Here is a 17,348-nt window from a genome sequence, read left to right as displayed (position 1 = left end):
GAGCTGCATCAGTCCCAAATGAACACGCAGGACACTATATTAATTGTGAAGCTATTGGCCGTTTGCTACGGCTTCTCATTGGCTAGCTCTGACTTAATTACTAACCCATAATTGCTAATCTGAGTGTTTCCACCTGGTCTTCTCTTACCAGAGAAAGGGCCCGGACCTCTTACTCCACTCACGTCCTACATGGTGATTGACTATGCCTCGTTTCCCAGAATCCTCCACCTCTCCTAGTCCCACCCATCTTGCTTCCCTACTTGCCAACAGTCCTTTATTCATCAACCAATAAGACAAACACATACACAGAAGGACTTTCCCCATCACCTAGATAGCCACATGAACCCTAAACTAGGACAATGAAGCAGGGATGCTGCACATCAGCAATCCAGGCAGCATCCCCTCACTCTGCACTGTTTATTAAGGAGTACTTACAAGAATAGTAATTGTACCTGCCCCAAAGGTACTATGAGTATTAAGAACAAACACATGGAAAGCATTTAAGTAGGATGCTCTCCGAAGATCAATGCTCAATGGATAATGACTATAATCATAATTTTTGTGACAAGGAGACCAAATTGCCTCACAGTGGTGTCTGAATAGGGTCTTATCACTCCATATTCTTCTTGACAGTTCTGCAACTACAGTAAGTTTCAGAGAGATGTGAACTTTGTACGTTAAGAAAGGTTAGACTTAGCTATGTTACACAGTGCTAATCGTATAACAAGTATTTGCTGAATGAAAGGCCAAAGCATTTTGAGGAAGCAAGCACCCTAAGTATTCACTAGAGTGTGATTATGCTGTATTATTTTGCCTATCTATTTATTTATTTATTTATTCTCAGAGTTGGACATAGACCTAGGACCTTACCCAAGGTAAGCAAGTACTCTACCATTGAGCTACATCCTCAGTCCTTTGGGTTTTATTTTAATTTTCATTTATATTTTTGAGAACTTCATGCATAAGTACAGTATTTACATAGTTTCCCATCCCTCTTCTCCCTATAGCTCTCATGTCACCCCTCACCACCACTCCCTCTTAAATTCATGGCCTCTTTTTCTTTATTATTGCTACAGATAATCATATGAATGTATAAATTCAACCTACTGAATGCATTTAGTGTTGCTTCACATATGTGTTTTTAGGGATAGCTGTTTGGTACTGAATAACCAATTGGGTGGTTTGTCCCTGGGGAAGACTGCTTCTCCTTTTCTCAGCAGTCATTAATTAGCTGCAGCTCTTCATCTAGGAGAGGACTCTTGTGAGATTTCTCCTATCCACACTGGCATGTCAGTGAGTATTGTTCGGGTCTTGTTTAGGCAGCCATACCGTTGAGATTTCATGGGTGCAGATTCTCTGTCATTTAGAGAGGACAAAATCTTGCGGCAGATATTCTGGTCCTCTGGCTATTACTATCCTCCACCCCCTCTTCCTCAGTGTCCTCTGAGCCTTTCATGAAGAGGGTATAGTATCAGTCGGGGCTGTGCACTCCATGACAGTTGTTCTCTGCCTGCCTTTTGACCAGTTGATGAGTATTTCAGTAATAGTCTTCATCAGCTGAGAAAAAAAGCTCCTTTGATGAGGGGTAAGAGCTACACTTATGTGTCGGTATGAGGATTTAGAACGTACTTAGAAATTATAATGGTTGTTGATACTGAAAGTAGTAGGTTCTCCTCTAGGCTCCATGGTCTCAATAGCCACAGGTAGTTGGTTCAGTTTATAGTCCAGGCATGAATTTCCTCATACTGAGCGGCCGTTAGTCCTGTTAGATGACCGGTGGTTACCCCCAAGACACAAGTGTTTCTATTGAAACTCTGAATCCTCTGACCAGTCTTGCCATGCTGGTCATTACTGCAGTTCACAGGGGTCACAGCCAGGGAGCAGTATTGATGGTTTGTCTCCCTTGTTTGTTTGCTTAGCATCTTCCAATACTATATGAGCTATTCCTGAGAGAGGAGGCTTCCGGGTTAGATCCAATTTAATTCTTCCAAATCCTTTATCAGAAGTTTGGAGTGTCTTTTGTTAAGAGGTACTTCCTTCAAATTCTAGGAAGCATCCAAGGGTGATAGCAATGGCCTATATTGTTTGGGGGATTTCCTGTATTCCCCTGACTAACAATTCAAAAAGATTTTTCAGATCTGGTATTGTAATTTCTGTTATGTCTCTTGGAGGGAGCACTGTAACCACAAGTGATGTAACTTTATTTAAAAAGAGTATACATGTGTATGTAGGTAATTTTAGGTAAGGACAAAATAATCGCATCTCTTATGGTTTTTTCAAATATCCTTAGTGCTATTTATCCTCCCTCATCCTCAGCACAAGTTTCCCTCTACTCAATTCACTTTAGTCTTTCTTTTTTATAGTTAACTGATGTAAAGTTTTACCTCCTAAATAGAGCAAGGCAGGTGGGATTTTCTTCTGCTGCTGTACCAGTATTAATCACACACAACAAGACATTCAGTGCCACCTTGTGATAAAACATAGAAACGCAAGAGAGAAAAAGGGGATTGTTCCAAAGTACCATTCAAGGAAGATAATGAATCCCTCTGGCACTAAGTAAATAGTATCTCAAATAAAATAAACCTTGCTCCTCCTTTTATGACTCTTCCCTTTGCATTAACTGAAAGAGATCCACATTACAGCAGAAACTAGGAACAAATGAAGTCAAAATCAGCAAATGAGAGAAACCTACAGCATCAGCCTACACACAAAACAAGTGCACCTTACAAAGGTCCTGGTCCCTACCTAGGGTTTGTGCCCTTGAGCACTAACCTTTCTGCATCTCTAGCCCATTCCTCTGATTTTTTTTGTTCCTGTCACTCATATCCTGTCCAATTTCTCCTTCCAAGATGCAAGAACCTAGAAATCCTGGTGTGTAGACTCTGACATTCACATAAGTGAACCCAGAAAGAGTGTGGGCATCAGCTGGCATGGAGGAACTGATCACAAGGAAGAGGATTTGGAATTCTGGGACGTTCATAGGAATATGTGTGGAGCAACTAAGGAGCGACAACTAATACCATTTGCCTCTTGATATCTGTTTCCTTGTTTTCCCCCCAAATAACTGCTTTTAGCTGGGGAAATGGTAAAATCCATTCCCTTGTTCCCTCTGGGAACCCAGAACCCAAGACACCAAATAACACATTCTACATCTTTTTTTTAAAAATTCACATTTTTTGATATATAAAAATCTAAATGATTTCACATAAATAATAATAATCCATCTGCAATGCCCTGAGCCTAACCTATAAACTCGGTTTTACATATAATCATAACAAAGCCTTTCTGGGAGTACTAGCTCTCCGTCACTTCTATTTAAGTACATGTTATTGAGGTATATATTATTTTGCTACAATTATGTTCCTTTGTTTCTCATTTACATTATTATGGGAACTACATAAGCCTACAAGTACTTTGCCTCTATTTTTAATTATTTTTCCAAAGGGTTAAAGCTATTGTGAGTGATGAAGCTTCAGAAAGCATTGTTTTGAGTAAGAAACAACCATGAAAAGAGAAAGAAAAGCGTGGTGGAGAGATGCCTCAGTGGTTAAGAGCATGTGCTGCTCTTACGGAGGAGTCTCAGTGCCCAACCTGCACCTCACATCTATGCCAGGTGACTCACAGCCATCTGTAACTGTAGCTCTAAAGGAATCCACCACCTCTGTCCTCTGTAGGCACCTGTACTCATGTGCACACACCTACAGACACACACATACACTCCAAGAAAGACAAAAAGATACTTCCTCATAATTAAACCAAACATTTAATGGGAGATGCTGATAAATGGCAAATGTATTCCCAGCCATCCTTTCCATAACCATTTTCCATGTAGCAGTTCAGAACCTAAATTCCTGCCTTCTTAGATCCCTTGCTGGTTGCTCCTAGCAAATGTTATATGACATATTTCTGAAGTAAGACATAAGTAGAGTTAGTAAACACTTTTTGGAAAAGTTTCTTGTTTAAGAAAAAAACGCAAGTTAAACCAACATTACATCTTTTCCTTCTACCTGCTTTAGTCACAGACTTGACATCATGGATCAAGACTTAACAAACAAGGAAACAGATATTCCAAAAGCATGCTAGCCTAACTGAACCTTGACTCAGTACCAACAATGTCTTATTATAAGGTTTTAAAGAAACAAGTAATATTGGCTAAGTTCTCTCACAGCCTGATGCTATACTCGATATAATATATAATACAACTACAAGCTGACATTCAAAACAACCTATTAGTTTTATGTTCATCCAAAAATACCTAAGTCTAAAGTCTAGAGTGATTTCGTGCACTGTGTGCTCATATTACCAAGAAAGCCTTGAACTTGTAAGTATCTTTTATCACTTACTTTTCTGCCAAAGTGATAAGATGCCATGCCAAAGGCAACTTAAGGAAGAAAGAACTGCCTCAGAGCTTCAGGGAGATAAGTGTCTATAATGGCTGGAACAGTGTCACAGCAGGCAACAGAAGCAGGAAGATGTGAGAACACATCTACAACCACAAGTAACAAAGCAAAGAGGGCAAACCGGAACTAGTGTGTGAGTGGGAACTCTCAAGGCTGACTCCAGGTGGCTCACATCCCCCAGCAAGGCTGAACCACTTCCTGAAACAACACCACCATCTGGGAATCAAGCATTCAGATACCTGAGCCTATGGGACCCATCTCATTTAAACACCACATATCCCTAGTTCACTAACAGCATGCAAGATGGATTGCAAGCAGTGATTATACAGGTACAGGGGTGAGGTAATTCTGATTATGGAAGGCACCCGGTAAGGCTGTCAAGGAAACTTCACTCAGATCAGTGGGTTAGGAGTTCTGAGGCTGATGAAATGTGATTTAGAAAAAGGAAGTAAATGTAACTTTTATTACGTTTTCTGTGATAGAGTAAATTGATACAAAGTATATTCTCTCTGTGGTGTAAGTATTAATAAGATGGCCTTGAAGCTTCTGTACAGCAATGGAAACAGTCAACCCAGTTACAAGGAAGTAGGAGAGAATCTTTGCCATCTATGCATCTGACAGAGGCTTGATATCCAGAATATATCATGCTTAACTGTTAAGGAAATGCAAATAAAACAGTTTTTAAATATCATCCCAATTGGGTTGACAAAGATCAAAAAACAACTGACAACAAAAGCTGGCAAGGATGTAGAAAAAAGGAAACCCTCACACAGACTCTCTGGAAATCAGTCTGGAGAATTGTTCAGAAATCTAAATATAGATCTATAATTTGATGCAGCTATACCACCCCCTGGCATAAATATGTGCAAAGGACTCATTGTCCTATTCCACAGATACTTGAGTGGCAATGAATGCTGCTGTTCTATTAACAGTAGTTAGGGACTAGAAACAAAATAAATGTCCTTCAGCTGACAATGGATGGTAAAAATGAGCTATACAAACACTGTGAGATACTATTCAGCTGTAAACAAAAAAAATGAAATTAGAGGTTAATAGATGGAACTGGGAAATATTATGTTGAGGTAACCCAGACCCAGAAATACAAACCATGCATGTTCTCTCTCATATATAGCTCCTTGCTCAAAATCTTCAGACATATAATCTGGGTATATAACCTGGAGCAACTACAGAAACCAGGAAAATAAAAAGGACCATGAAGGAGAGGGGAAGTTGTAGAAGGAGATTAATTAGCAGGATATGGGTGATATGAAGGAGAGATTAGAGAAAATGTTTTCCTCTGTTGGGGACAGAGAATAATGCAGAAGGAAGAGGAGGAAAGAGGGTGAAAAACAATAAAGATGATTCAAAAAGGCATAAGGAATCATTATTTTATATTTACCTAAATTAACATATATACTTGTGTGCGTGAGTGTGTGTGTGTGTGTGTATGTGTGTGTAATGAATAATAATACTCCCCACACAGGCTCAGTAATAGGCATGAGACATCTCCTTTTGAGCTGTCAGTCAGGAGAGTCTGAAAGATTCTCCCGAACAATATACCTACTGCTATTGCCCTTGATGTCTTCCAGAAATCAAAGGTAAATCTCTATTGCTAAAGACTTTACACACTTTGGACATAAGATTCAGAGGGTTTGAACTAGGACTATATTGTGGAGCATTTGTTTACACCATGAAGATATGTCTTTGCCAAGGCACCTTCTGAATGGTTTAATAAAGAGATGAATGGTCAATAGCTACGCAGGAAGAAGTTAGACAGGACTTCTGAAGACAGAGAGGACCCAGGGAAGAAAAAAGGCAGAATCACCACCCAGATACAGAAAGGAGACAAGAGGTGCATGATGGAAGAGAGGTAAAACCCCATGGCAGAACATAGATGAAAAACTATGGGTTAATTTAAGTTATAAGAGCTAGCTGAGACAAGCCTAATCTAAAGGCCAAGCTTTCATAATTAGTAATAAGTCTCCATATTGTTTTCTGTGAACTGGTGAGCCAGAGATAGTCCAACGAGAAAGCTTGCTGCAGGACTGACCCGTAAGCTTCCTCCCTGAGGACTATGCTGCTAATGTAGAAAGCAATTCTCTCCACCTGTGACATCTATGCATGAACCACCAGGACAATGGCCGGCATGACACGTTATCCCTAAAAGTGCAATAGTGGTACTTAGATCTTGGTAATAACCAACAGCTGTCTAATTGGACTCAAGACCCACTAAACAGGAGAGAAATCACATCTGATATTGTGAACCTTGCCAAGTACTCTAATGAGACCAGGGGTCTTGGAGGACCTATAACCAGCACTTTCTTAAACAAGTATAATTCCTAATGACATTGTAAAACTTATCTCTTACCCACAGATCAAAGGAACTTCTGTTATGAAGCAGGAGACCATTACAGAAAGCCACAACTAGTCAAAATGCAGAGAACAACAGACCACAGGAAGCCCAGTCTGAACTGATACACCTACAGCTGCCCCTGAGGATCATGGAAGAGGGACAAAAGATTTGAAGAGCCAGAGGACCAGGAAGTCTGTTGTGAATTTGTGCCTTCTAGCTATGATAGGGAAACTACACCCATGAAATCTCAACAACATGGCCACCTAAACAAGACCTGAACAATTCCAACAATAGGCAGCATCCCAAAGCAGGTGGGGAAAATTTCATGGAGCCCCTCTCCAGATGAAAAACTACAAGTATTGACAACTGCTAAGGTAGTGAATAACCCTGTCTTCCCCAATCAATGGGGGACGTCCTTCTACACATGTGTTGTCTTATTGGTTGATGAATAAAGCACTGTTGGCCAATATGGAAGCAAGATAGGTGGGAATAGAAGTCAAGGAGGATTCTGAGAAATGTTGTAAAGAGGGTTGCTATGTGATTCTGGGAAGAGAGGACGCATGAGGTTGTGTCCTCAGTAAGATAAGACCTTATAAAACTATATATTAATAATTATAGGTTAATAATTAAGTCAGAGCTAGCCTTTAAGAAACCATAGCAAAAGGCCAACAGCTTCATAATTAATATAGTGTCTCATGTGTTATTTGGAGGCTGAGACAGCCATGGGACCCAGGCAGCTGGAGGGAAGAATGCTCATTACACCCAAGAATAAGACTTCTGATTGTTTATTCAATACCAAGTGATAAGCCTAAGAAACATACATAGAGGCAATCCTGAATGGACTCAGCTGGTTGTGTTTTTAATTCATTTATATTTATATGTAACAACATCAAGGAGGCTATGATGGTGGGAAGGGGATATAGACATAGGAAATGTAAGAAGAAGGGAGTGTTAGGTAATTAAACTTTTAAAAAGGAAAAAATCCTCTCTTTCACCCATAAGTTCTATATGAAAAAATTTTATATGCAACAAATCAAACTGTAATGTTACTTTGAAGAGCAGAAATGGAAGTAATCACATATATTTACAGAGTCCATGTCCACATCAGTGACTTCAGGTTCGATGCCAAAGACAAAGTTTACTGTAGCCAGGTTTAAAAAGTTAAGCATTTAGTATATTTGTAAATGTGAGGCGGCATGTGAGAACACTACACGGTTGCATTAAAGTAATGGAAAGAGGACTGGGGTTTTTGTGGAACATTATTTTAACTATGCAAAGATGTGTTACATTTGTTTATGCTGCAGACTATTACTATAACTGTATAAAGGTGTGTTAATTTTGTTTATGCTGCAGTTGTTTAATTATTAAAAGATGTGTTTGCATTTGTTTCACCTTACCTGTCTAAGGCACCTGATTGGTCTAATAAAGAGCTGAACGGTCAATTGTGAGGCAGAGGAAGGATGGGTGGGGCTAGTAGGCAGAAAGAATAAATAGGAGAAATCTAGGCTAGAAAAGAGAACGAGAGAAGGAGGAGGAGGGAGATGCCCGGGGCAAGAAACCAAGCAGATGCCAGCTAGCCAGACATAGAGAAGAAGTGAAACTAAGATATACAGAAGAAATGTAATAATCCCTGAGGCAAAAGATAGACAAACAGGTTAATTTAAGTTAAAAGAGCCAGCCAGAAATGTGCCTAAGTTAGACCAAGCACTCAAAACTGGCACAAAGTCTGTTTCATGACTTGGAAGCTGGTTGGTGGCCTAAAAGAAAAGGTCTGGTCTATTGGGACGATTGCTCTGCTCAGTTGGCTGCTCAGTGAAGTGTTTGCCACACTCAGATTCCCAGCATTCACATCAAAGCTCAGCACAGTGGCCATGTGCCTATAACCCCAGTGAAGACTAGCGGATATCTTGGGCTCATTGGGCAGCTAATCTAGGCAAAACATTGAATTTTGGGTTCAGTGAGGGACATGTATTAAAAAATAAGATGTGATGGTTCAGCAGGTAAAGGCACTGTTCATAACTTGACAATCTAAGCTTAACCCCTGGATCCCACCAGGTAAAATGAGAGAACCAACTCCTGAGTACACAGTCATGCGCACTGTGCACACACACACACACACACACAGAGACACACACTACACAATACAACATACATATGCATGTACACAGCAATAAAAATTTTAATTAAAAAGCATAAGGTGTTGAAATGATTAAGAAAGATATCTTGATATCAATCTCTACCCTTCACACATGCCCACATGGATGAGTACACCTGTATACATTACATACACACACACACACACACACACACACACACTACTAATGGAAACAGGAAATCCCCTTAGTTATATAACAAAAGTGTTCTCTATAGCCTTTATTTTTATACTAACAAAACTTTGTTGAATACAAGCAGAATGCACCAATGTTGAGTGCACAATTATTAAGTTTGAACAAACAAATAACTGTCCTAGGTAGTGTACTTTTGAGCTCATCACAGATCAGCTTCCTCTTCATAAACATATATGTGGAATACCCAGGAGCCCAGCGCCTGGGCCCAGAACACAGCACTGGTGAAGTACATGGTAACCCTTCACGTTTTCTCTCTTTATGTTCATCAGGCCCAGGAGAAGACTCCACGTGGATCTTTTAAGATGGCAGAGAAGGACGGGGAAGCTGTCAGAACTCTATGATGGTTTACAGGCTGCACCAAGACAGACACCAGGGGCTTGTCCAGCTTCAGCGAGCAGGGAGGAATTGATTACTGGAAGCACTTAGGCAAGAGAAAAGACAAAATAATCAGCTTGTCAAAGCTTCTCACACAGTGCAAATCCTACATGTTCTTACATAATTATTATGTCCAGAATTACCAGGCATCAGCCATCTTCCTTTTTTTCTTCTGATTCATAATGCAAATATACTCAAACACTGACCTCATTTAAACACAACTGCATTCTACTTAAGTCATAGCTACTTTAGATCACTGCTACCACCAGAGATTAAATTATGTTGAAATTTCAGTTATAACTATATAGTGACTTTCTGCTGACCAGAAGGCAAGAAAAAATATTTCTTGGAATAACTAGTAACTTATGGGGTACATATATATCTACTATCCATTCAAGTATAACTGATCCAGCTACAGAACTCAGATATGGGTGTTCAATTTTGTTATTGTTAGTATTTTATGATTTTCAGTTCTAAAAAATGATAACCTTATTTTTTACTAACATTACATGTATTTATTTATTTGGGGTGTGGTACACATGCCATGCCCAAGTGTGGAGGTCAGGGAACAACTATCAGGAGTCAGTTCTCTCCTTCCACCATGTGGTCCAAGGACCCAAATTGAAATTGTTACCCTCAGCAGCAAGAGCCCTACTCACTGAACCATCTTTATGGCCCCCAGACCACAACTTTATACATTCTCAATTCTGTTACTATAGGAAAACTGTAATATACTAAAACATGCAAATAAGATGAATATATAAAATGAAATATACTATGTTATGTAACAGGGGAGTGGGGACCTTCCTTGGTGATTTTGCACTAGGTTTCCCAAATCATAAAGGAGACTATATTTTAAAAAAGTGATCTGAGAGCCAGAGAGATAGCCCAGTGTCGAAAGTGCTTCCTTCCCAAGTGTGCAAGAGAGCACAAAAAGCAGCCACAAAACAGCCCACCATGAAGGCACGCATACCTGTCTACAACCCTAGCACTTGGCCGCTGACAGATGCCTCAGAATTCTTTGGCTTTTCTACATTGTTGTATCTGGCCATGGGGTGAACAACTTACTCCACCGTGTGCTTCCTATAAACAGCTTATCTCCAGCACACTCTTTGTCACGGAGCTGACTAACATACTTTGCAGACTTCGCTTAGCAGCAGAAACTGGAAATGGCATTCTGACCATTTCTATAGTGTTCTATAACTCTAGTATTGGGGGCAGGGAGGCATCACTTGGGTAATTCCAAAAGAAAAATGTCAAAGACTTAGAGGCTATTAAGAAAATCCATGAAACATCTGATCTCTCCCAAAAGGCTTTTCTGTTTTAATAGTAGCTTTCAGGTGCTCCACCTGTATTTTTATAAATTCTCCCCAACAGCTAGAACTTTTTAAATTTTTTGAAAGATTTACTATGATAGAAAGAGAGAGAATATATGAATGCAGGTGTCCACAGAAGCCAGAGGAAGTTTGGCACATTAGTCACAGGAAGTTTGATGTAAGCCACTGGATATGGGTTCTGGAACCCAGCTCCCATCTCAGATCAGCATACACTCTTAACCATGAACTATTTCTTCAGCACAAAATCACCTGAAATTTACAATGAAGACTATAAAATGACTTCATTTAAGTTTCTTTCATGTATGTATATGTTTTAGGGAGCCTCTACAGTAGTAGGTTTCCATGTGGTTTTCAAAAGGCCTTTAGTGTTAGTCATCCCTCCCCATATTTCCCCCTGAACCCTGCTTTCCCATTGCCCTCCATATTTAGTCCTCCTGTTCTAGTTTCCCCTTTGCTTCTTCATAACATTACATTCTACTTCCCCTTCCTCGGGAGGTCCTCTTCTTTCTCCTTGTCCCTTACGTATCTGTCTGAGCAAGTTTTATGTCAACTTGACTCGAGCTAACGTCATCTAAGAGGAGGGAACCACAACTGAGAAACAAATGCTTCTTTAAGATTGGACTGTAGGCAAGCAAACTTGTAGGGCATTTTCTTAATTACTGATTTATGAGAGAGGCTCACCCCTGGGCTGGTGGTCCTAGGTTCTTCAGAAAGCAGGCTGAGCAAGCCAACATGCAGCATCCCCCATGGCTTCTGTATCAGCTTCTAGGTTCCTGTGTTGGCTTCCCTTGATGTATATGATTCAGGATACATGACCCAAAAAAACCCTTTCCTCTCCCAACTTGCTTTTGGTAATGGTGTTCATCACAGCAATGGTAACCCTAACTAAGATAGCACCTATCCTCTGTGGTTCTTCAGATGATAGCACACATATTGAACGCTTAAAAGTCAACACCCACATATAAGAGAAAACATGTATGAGTTGTTTCTGGGAGTCTGGGTTAGCTAACCAGAATGGTTTTGCTTTTGTTTTTTAGCTTCATCCATCTGCCTGCAATTTTCATATTTTTTAAAGCTGAAAAAAATTCATTGTGCAAATGTACCACATATCTAAAATGATTCCATTTTCTGGCTATTATGAATGGGGCAGCAATGAATATGGATAAGAAAGTATCTCTGCAGTAAAATGTAGAGTCTTTTGCACATGTGCCCAACTAGATATCTTATGCCACTAAGTAAAATCTCCAGTGCTAGGACTGGATTACATCTTGTTAAGCCATTGGCCTAAGGGGTCCCATGGAGCACCCCTTTCAAACATTACAGGCTATTGCCAAAGTTATTGGTTGCTCTCCACAACCTGATGGCAAGGCCCTATTGGTGAAAACAACATTGACTTGAAAACAAAGTCAATCTGTATCTTTACCCATACTGACTAGCATTTCATAGTCCTGGAAGATATTCTACAGAATGAGAAATGTAATCATTAATATCATCTAGCTACAAACCCTGAAAGCTACAACAATGACCTGCCTGCAATATATACTGATGTAATTGTGACACAAATGTTAGAGGATTAATCAGCCACTATTTGTTGGGATTTAAGGTCTACTCCATGAGATGGAAGCCATACCAGACAGTGCTAAAGTGGCCAAGAATCTCAGAATCTGAGATTAGGTAGATCATGGACCTAAGGGAAAACCTACTACTATTATTCTGTTAAGAGAGCATAGCAGTAAAATTATTCCTATTGATATACTGTTACACCTGTAGATCAGTATCTTGCTCAACCCTCATCAGAAAAACTAATTTCTGCCAGCCTCTGCTTGCTCTCTTTGTTCTATACAAGCTTATAAAGACCCACCAAAATCTTGCAGGCATTACATCTGAAGGTCACATATCATTTCTTAGGTAAATGATAAGAAACAGAGTCATTCCAAAAACTCACAGTGCTATAAATGCAGATAGTTAGAAAAGAACACTTACTCCCTAACTAGCAGGCTGCAAACTGCATCTGTAAAAGAAGTTTTTTGTTGTTGTTGATGTTATCTTATCAATTCACTTTCTGTTGCCTAAACACACAAAAATGGAGCCAAAAGTGACTTCCTAGTATCATGTCTCATATGCAAGTCTCGATACAGAGACATGACTCCCAGCCGCTGCCTGTGGGTTGGAGTTGCCAGAGTGAGCCCCACCAGCATGCCATGAGCTATATGGTGGGTTTAAATTTGCTCATGTAGACAACAAAGACTACAGGTACACAGCAAAGACAGATCCAGATGGAAAAAAAACTCTAAACAGTTTATAAGAAAGTGAAGTCCTTAAAAAAGGAATAAAGTAATATTTAAAACGCCACATAAAGATGTAAAATATATGGGGAGTCTGGATTCTGTGTGTTACTGTGTTGTCTTTAAAATTTTTGATTGCTGATAAATGAGCAATGGCTGCTAGGACACATTGGGTTGGTGGAGTTAAAGACTAAATAATTAGACTTAAAGTTTTTCTTAGTTATGATAAAAGGTTAATTAAGTATAAAATGTAATAGGTATAGCAGAGGCCCATAAATTGAGGCCCTCCTTCCAAACAAGAGGAGCCCTTAACTGAGGCCTTCCTTTGGAACCTCAGAGGCCCACATGTGAGACCCTCAATTACAACATGCCTGTAAGCTAATCCCTCCTTGGGAACAGTAGTGTCCTACAGAGATGCCCTCCATGAGAGCAGCAGAGGCTCAGCAGCAAGGCCCTCCACGGTAGAAGCAGCCTAAGAAACAAGCCAGTGCTTCAGTTAGGAAAGCTTGCATTGCTGGCTTCCAAGTCCACAGCAGACATACCAAGAGAAGAGCCTCCTCCAAGTCCACTCGGGGGATGGGCTACCTCTTCCATTCACCCAGTCAATCTATTAAGAGGTCATGTGTCTAACAAGAATCCTTCTAGACTCAATACTTTCCTTCAGCCATGAAGTTAATCATCTGCATTCCTAATTTCATTATACAAAGACAACATAATTCAATTCCTTTTAAAACAGAAAATACAGCAGAACAAAAGCTTTAAAATATCATTCCTTTACCTACGATGAACCCATTATCTATCACATTGGTAGGTGGTAGTTAAAACACAAATAGATACAGACACACCTGTCTAGGCTTTCACAGTCAGCCCTCATGAACCTTACAACCTGATTCTTTCAGCTGATCATCTATTTTTATTGTGAAACTAGCTCAGTTTACAGGAGTATAATAGCTAATCGGTGCTTCTTTAAAACTCCTTTGTAAACTCCCTAACAAGAATAACTCTTTTAATCTAAAATTTCTTATTTAAGCCATACTCTACTAGCAATGAGGATAAATGACAACAAATGCAAAGTCACTATTACCTTTTTTTGCCCTGTATTCCAGGCTGACGCAGCTTCCTAAGAAATGGTGATAAGCCCTCATCTCTGCCTCAGTTATCCGCACCATGGTGTAAGGTGAGTTTCTGGGGTCTGGCTCCTCATATTGCCTGCGCTGCACAGCCATGGAGTTCCAGGACACAAGGCCACCTCCCCTCCTGTCCATGCTTCTCTAGGCACTAGGTTCACAGACCAGTTAAACCTCCTCCGCTTAAGCTCTCTGAAGATCACACAAGGTCTTTTCCTTGCTGAGAGTTGAGCCTGAGGATTAGTGAATGCTGACGGGATTATTGCTTCAGCAGACTACCAGAAATCCTCACTCGGAAACAGAAGGGAAGCTGGGGGATAACGACATTAGAAACAAAGGAAATTGCCAGAGCTGCTGATAATAAGAATGTTTCCTGAAAAGTGCAACATCAGGAAATATCAGGCCATTGGTTAACTAATAAGTGAAATTACTAAATTAAGTTTTGAAACAGGGATAAAAACTTTGAGAAGCTATTCTTTGGAAGATTATTTCTGCCAGATCAGTTTCACTCTCCTTCTTTTCCAAACTCTCCAGGCTGCCACACATAACCCTGACACTTAGCATTGCTGCCAGGGAGTTTACCATCTAAGGAAGCACCAGGCTGACACAGCAAGTGATAAAAGTTCAAGAGCTATGGTATGCAAGAGCCCCCCTAGAACCACAAGAAAAAAAAATGACCTCATATTGCAGAACTAGGCTGTACAAAGGACAGGCTCATTTTCCTCATGCATTTTATCCTCTTGCTATGTGATTAATGTTGCTGCTGAATAACGTTGTGCTCTATAATCTAAAGAGTATGCCATGAAAACAGCCAATAGTCAAGTGAAAAGGATATGAATCTAAAGACTCTGTCTATGTGAACATCTGCAGTAGTGTCCAGGCTCTGTCTATGTGAGTGTCTGTGGTGGTGTCCAGACTGTCTATCTGGGTGTCTGTGGTGATCTCTAGGCTCTGTGATCTCCAAAGGAAAGTGTGTATTGTACCTTAAGCATATTTACAGACCCAGATATATGTAGTCATTAGGTCATTTTTCTTCAGTAACAATGGTGTTTTATAATTTACCTAAACCAGCCATTCCTTAAGATAGCTTTATAAATGTTTGCTTTTTCGAGAGAAGGGAACTGGATTCAGCTCCAATGGACAGGAGGAAACTCAATAAAACTTTAACCCATCCTGCCTCTGTCTCACACAGATATTGTGAAGCTGTAACAGTACAAGGCAGCAGCTAGATTATATCTGGCTCATATTAAAATAATGCACGATTTGTGGTGTTTTTATTTATTTACAAGTTTTTAATAAAAACATTTATAAAATAAGAAAACAAAAATATTAAATGTTGAAGGTACATTTTTCTTTTTTTTTTCTTTTTTTTTTTCTTTTCCAGTTTAAATTTAGATAAGAAACGAGGTTGCTTCACAAGTCAGTTCCAGGTCCCTCTCCCTTTCCCTCCCCTCCTCCCATGCCCTCCCCCACCCCCACCCCCGTTATCCCCTCATTCACCCAGAGAGGGTGAGGCCCTCCATGGGGGTGTCCATAGTCTGTCATTTCATATAGGGCAGGGCCTAGAACCTTCCCCAAGAGTTCAGGGTGAGAGTGCACCTCACATTGTTCCATGGGAGTCCAAAGTCCGTGTGTATACTTGGGATGGGTACTGATCTGCTGCCCAAGGCTCAATAGATTACCTAGGCCTCCTCACTGACACCCAGATTCCGGGGGTCTTCATCAGTCCCATGCTGGATTCCCAGGCTGATGCCTGGGATTCAAGAGTTAATCTTTGTCTGGTCACCTGTTTCTGGGGGTTAAACCAGCCCAGTCTTAATCCCATTGATCATCAGTCCTCCCTCTCTGTTACTGGCTTTCTTGAGTTCAGCTCAGTACTTAACCAAGGGAATCTGCCTCTTCTTCGATCAGCCACTACATGAAGGTTCTGTTTCCCAGACTCTCTGGCCATAGGGTTGTAGGCTGGCACTCCCCAGATCTATGTCTAATATCCATATATGAGAGAGTACATGCCATGTTTCTCTTTTTGTGACTGGGTTACCTCACTCAGGATGGTTTCTTCTAGTGTCATCCATCTGCCTGCGAATCTCATGATTCCATTATTTTTTTCTGCTGAATAGTACTCCATTGTGTAGATGTACCACATTTTCTCTATCCACTCTTCGGGTGAGGGACATCTAGGTTGCTAACAAGTTCTGGCTATTACAAATAATGCTGCTATGAACATAGTGGAACAGACATCTTTGTTGTATGAATGGGCATCTTTTGGATATATGCCTAAGAGTGGAGTTGCTGGGTCTTGTGGTATGTTTATTCCCAGTTTTCTGAGGGAACTCCATACTGATTTCCAAAGTGGCTGAACCAGTTGGCACTCCCACCAGCAATGGAGGAGTGTCCCCCTTTCACCACATCCTTTCCAGCATAAATTGTCATTGGTGTTTTTGATTTTAGCCATTCTGACAGGAGTGAGATGGTATCTCAGAGTTGTTTTGACTTGCATTTCCCGGATGGCTAAGGATGTTGAGCACTTTCTCAAGTGCCTCTCAGCCATTTTAGACTCCTCTATTGAAAACTCTCTATGCCAGCCTCCAGTTATGCCAGCACCATTTGTTGAAGATGCTTTCTTTATTCCATTGTATATTTTTAGCTTCTTTGTCAAAGATCAGATGTTCGTACGTGTGTGGGTTAATATCCGGGTTTTCAATTCGATTCCATTGGTCTACCTGTCTATTTTTGTGCCAATACCAAGCTGTTTTCAGGACTATAACTCTGTAATAGAGCTTGAGGTCAGGGATGGTGATGCCTCCGGACGTTGCCTTGTTGAACAGGGTTGTTTTGGCTATCCTGGGTCTTTTGTTTTTCCATACAAAATTGATTATTGTTCTTTCAAGGTCTGTGAAGAATTGTGCTGGGATTTTAATGGGGATTGCATTGAATCTGTAGATTGCTTTTGGCAGGATTGCCATTTTTACTACATTGATCCTACCTATCCAAGAGCATGGGGGATCTTTCCATTTTCTGAGGGCTTCTTTAATTTCTTTCTTTAAAGATTCAAAGTTCTTACGATACAGGTCTTTCACTTGTTTGGTTAGCGTTACCCCAAGGTATTTTATGTTGTTTGTG

The 17,348-nt window shown here is 40.3% G+C and overlaps 1 protein-coding gene across 1 annotated transcript in view; it reads left to right on the top strand.

Annotated features, from left to right (window-relative positions):
- The window catches only part of B3gnt5 (UDP-GlcNAc:betaGal beta-1,3-N-acetylglucosaminyltransferase 5), a 75,393-nt gene extending 67,976 nt beyond the window's left edge, over positions 1-7,417 (top strand). Inside the window, exon 6 of the mRNA XM_040751108.1 lies at positions 6,775-7,417. Coding sequence (XP_040607042.1) covers positions 6,775-6,828 — 54 coding nt within the window. The 3' untranslated portion in view covers positions 6,829-7,417. The remainder of the gene's footprint in view (positions 1-6,774) is intronic.
- The last annotated feature ends 9,931 nt before the right edge of the window (positions 7,418-17,348 follow it).

This window comes from Mesocricetus auratus, unplaced genomic scaffold (genome assembly GCF_017639785.1).
Source record: "Mesocricetus auratus isolate SY011 unplaced genomic scaffold, BCM_Maur_2.0 Super-Scaffold_100008, whole genome shotgun sequence".
In the NCBI taxonomy this organism is placed as follows: domain Eukaryota; kingdom Metazoa; phylum Chordata; class Mammalia; order Rodentia; family Cricetidae; genus Mesocricetus; species Mesocricetus auratus.
Note: the sequence above shows the minus strand (reverse complement) of the source record. Positions and strands in the feature narration are given on the sequence as shown.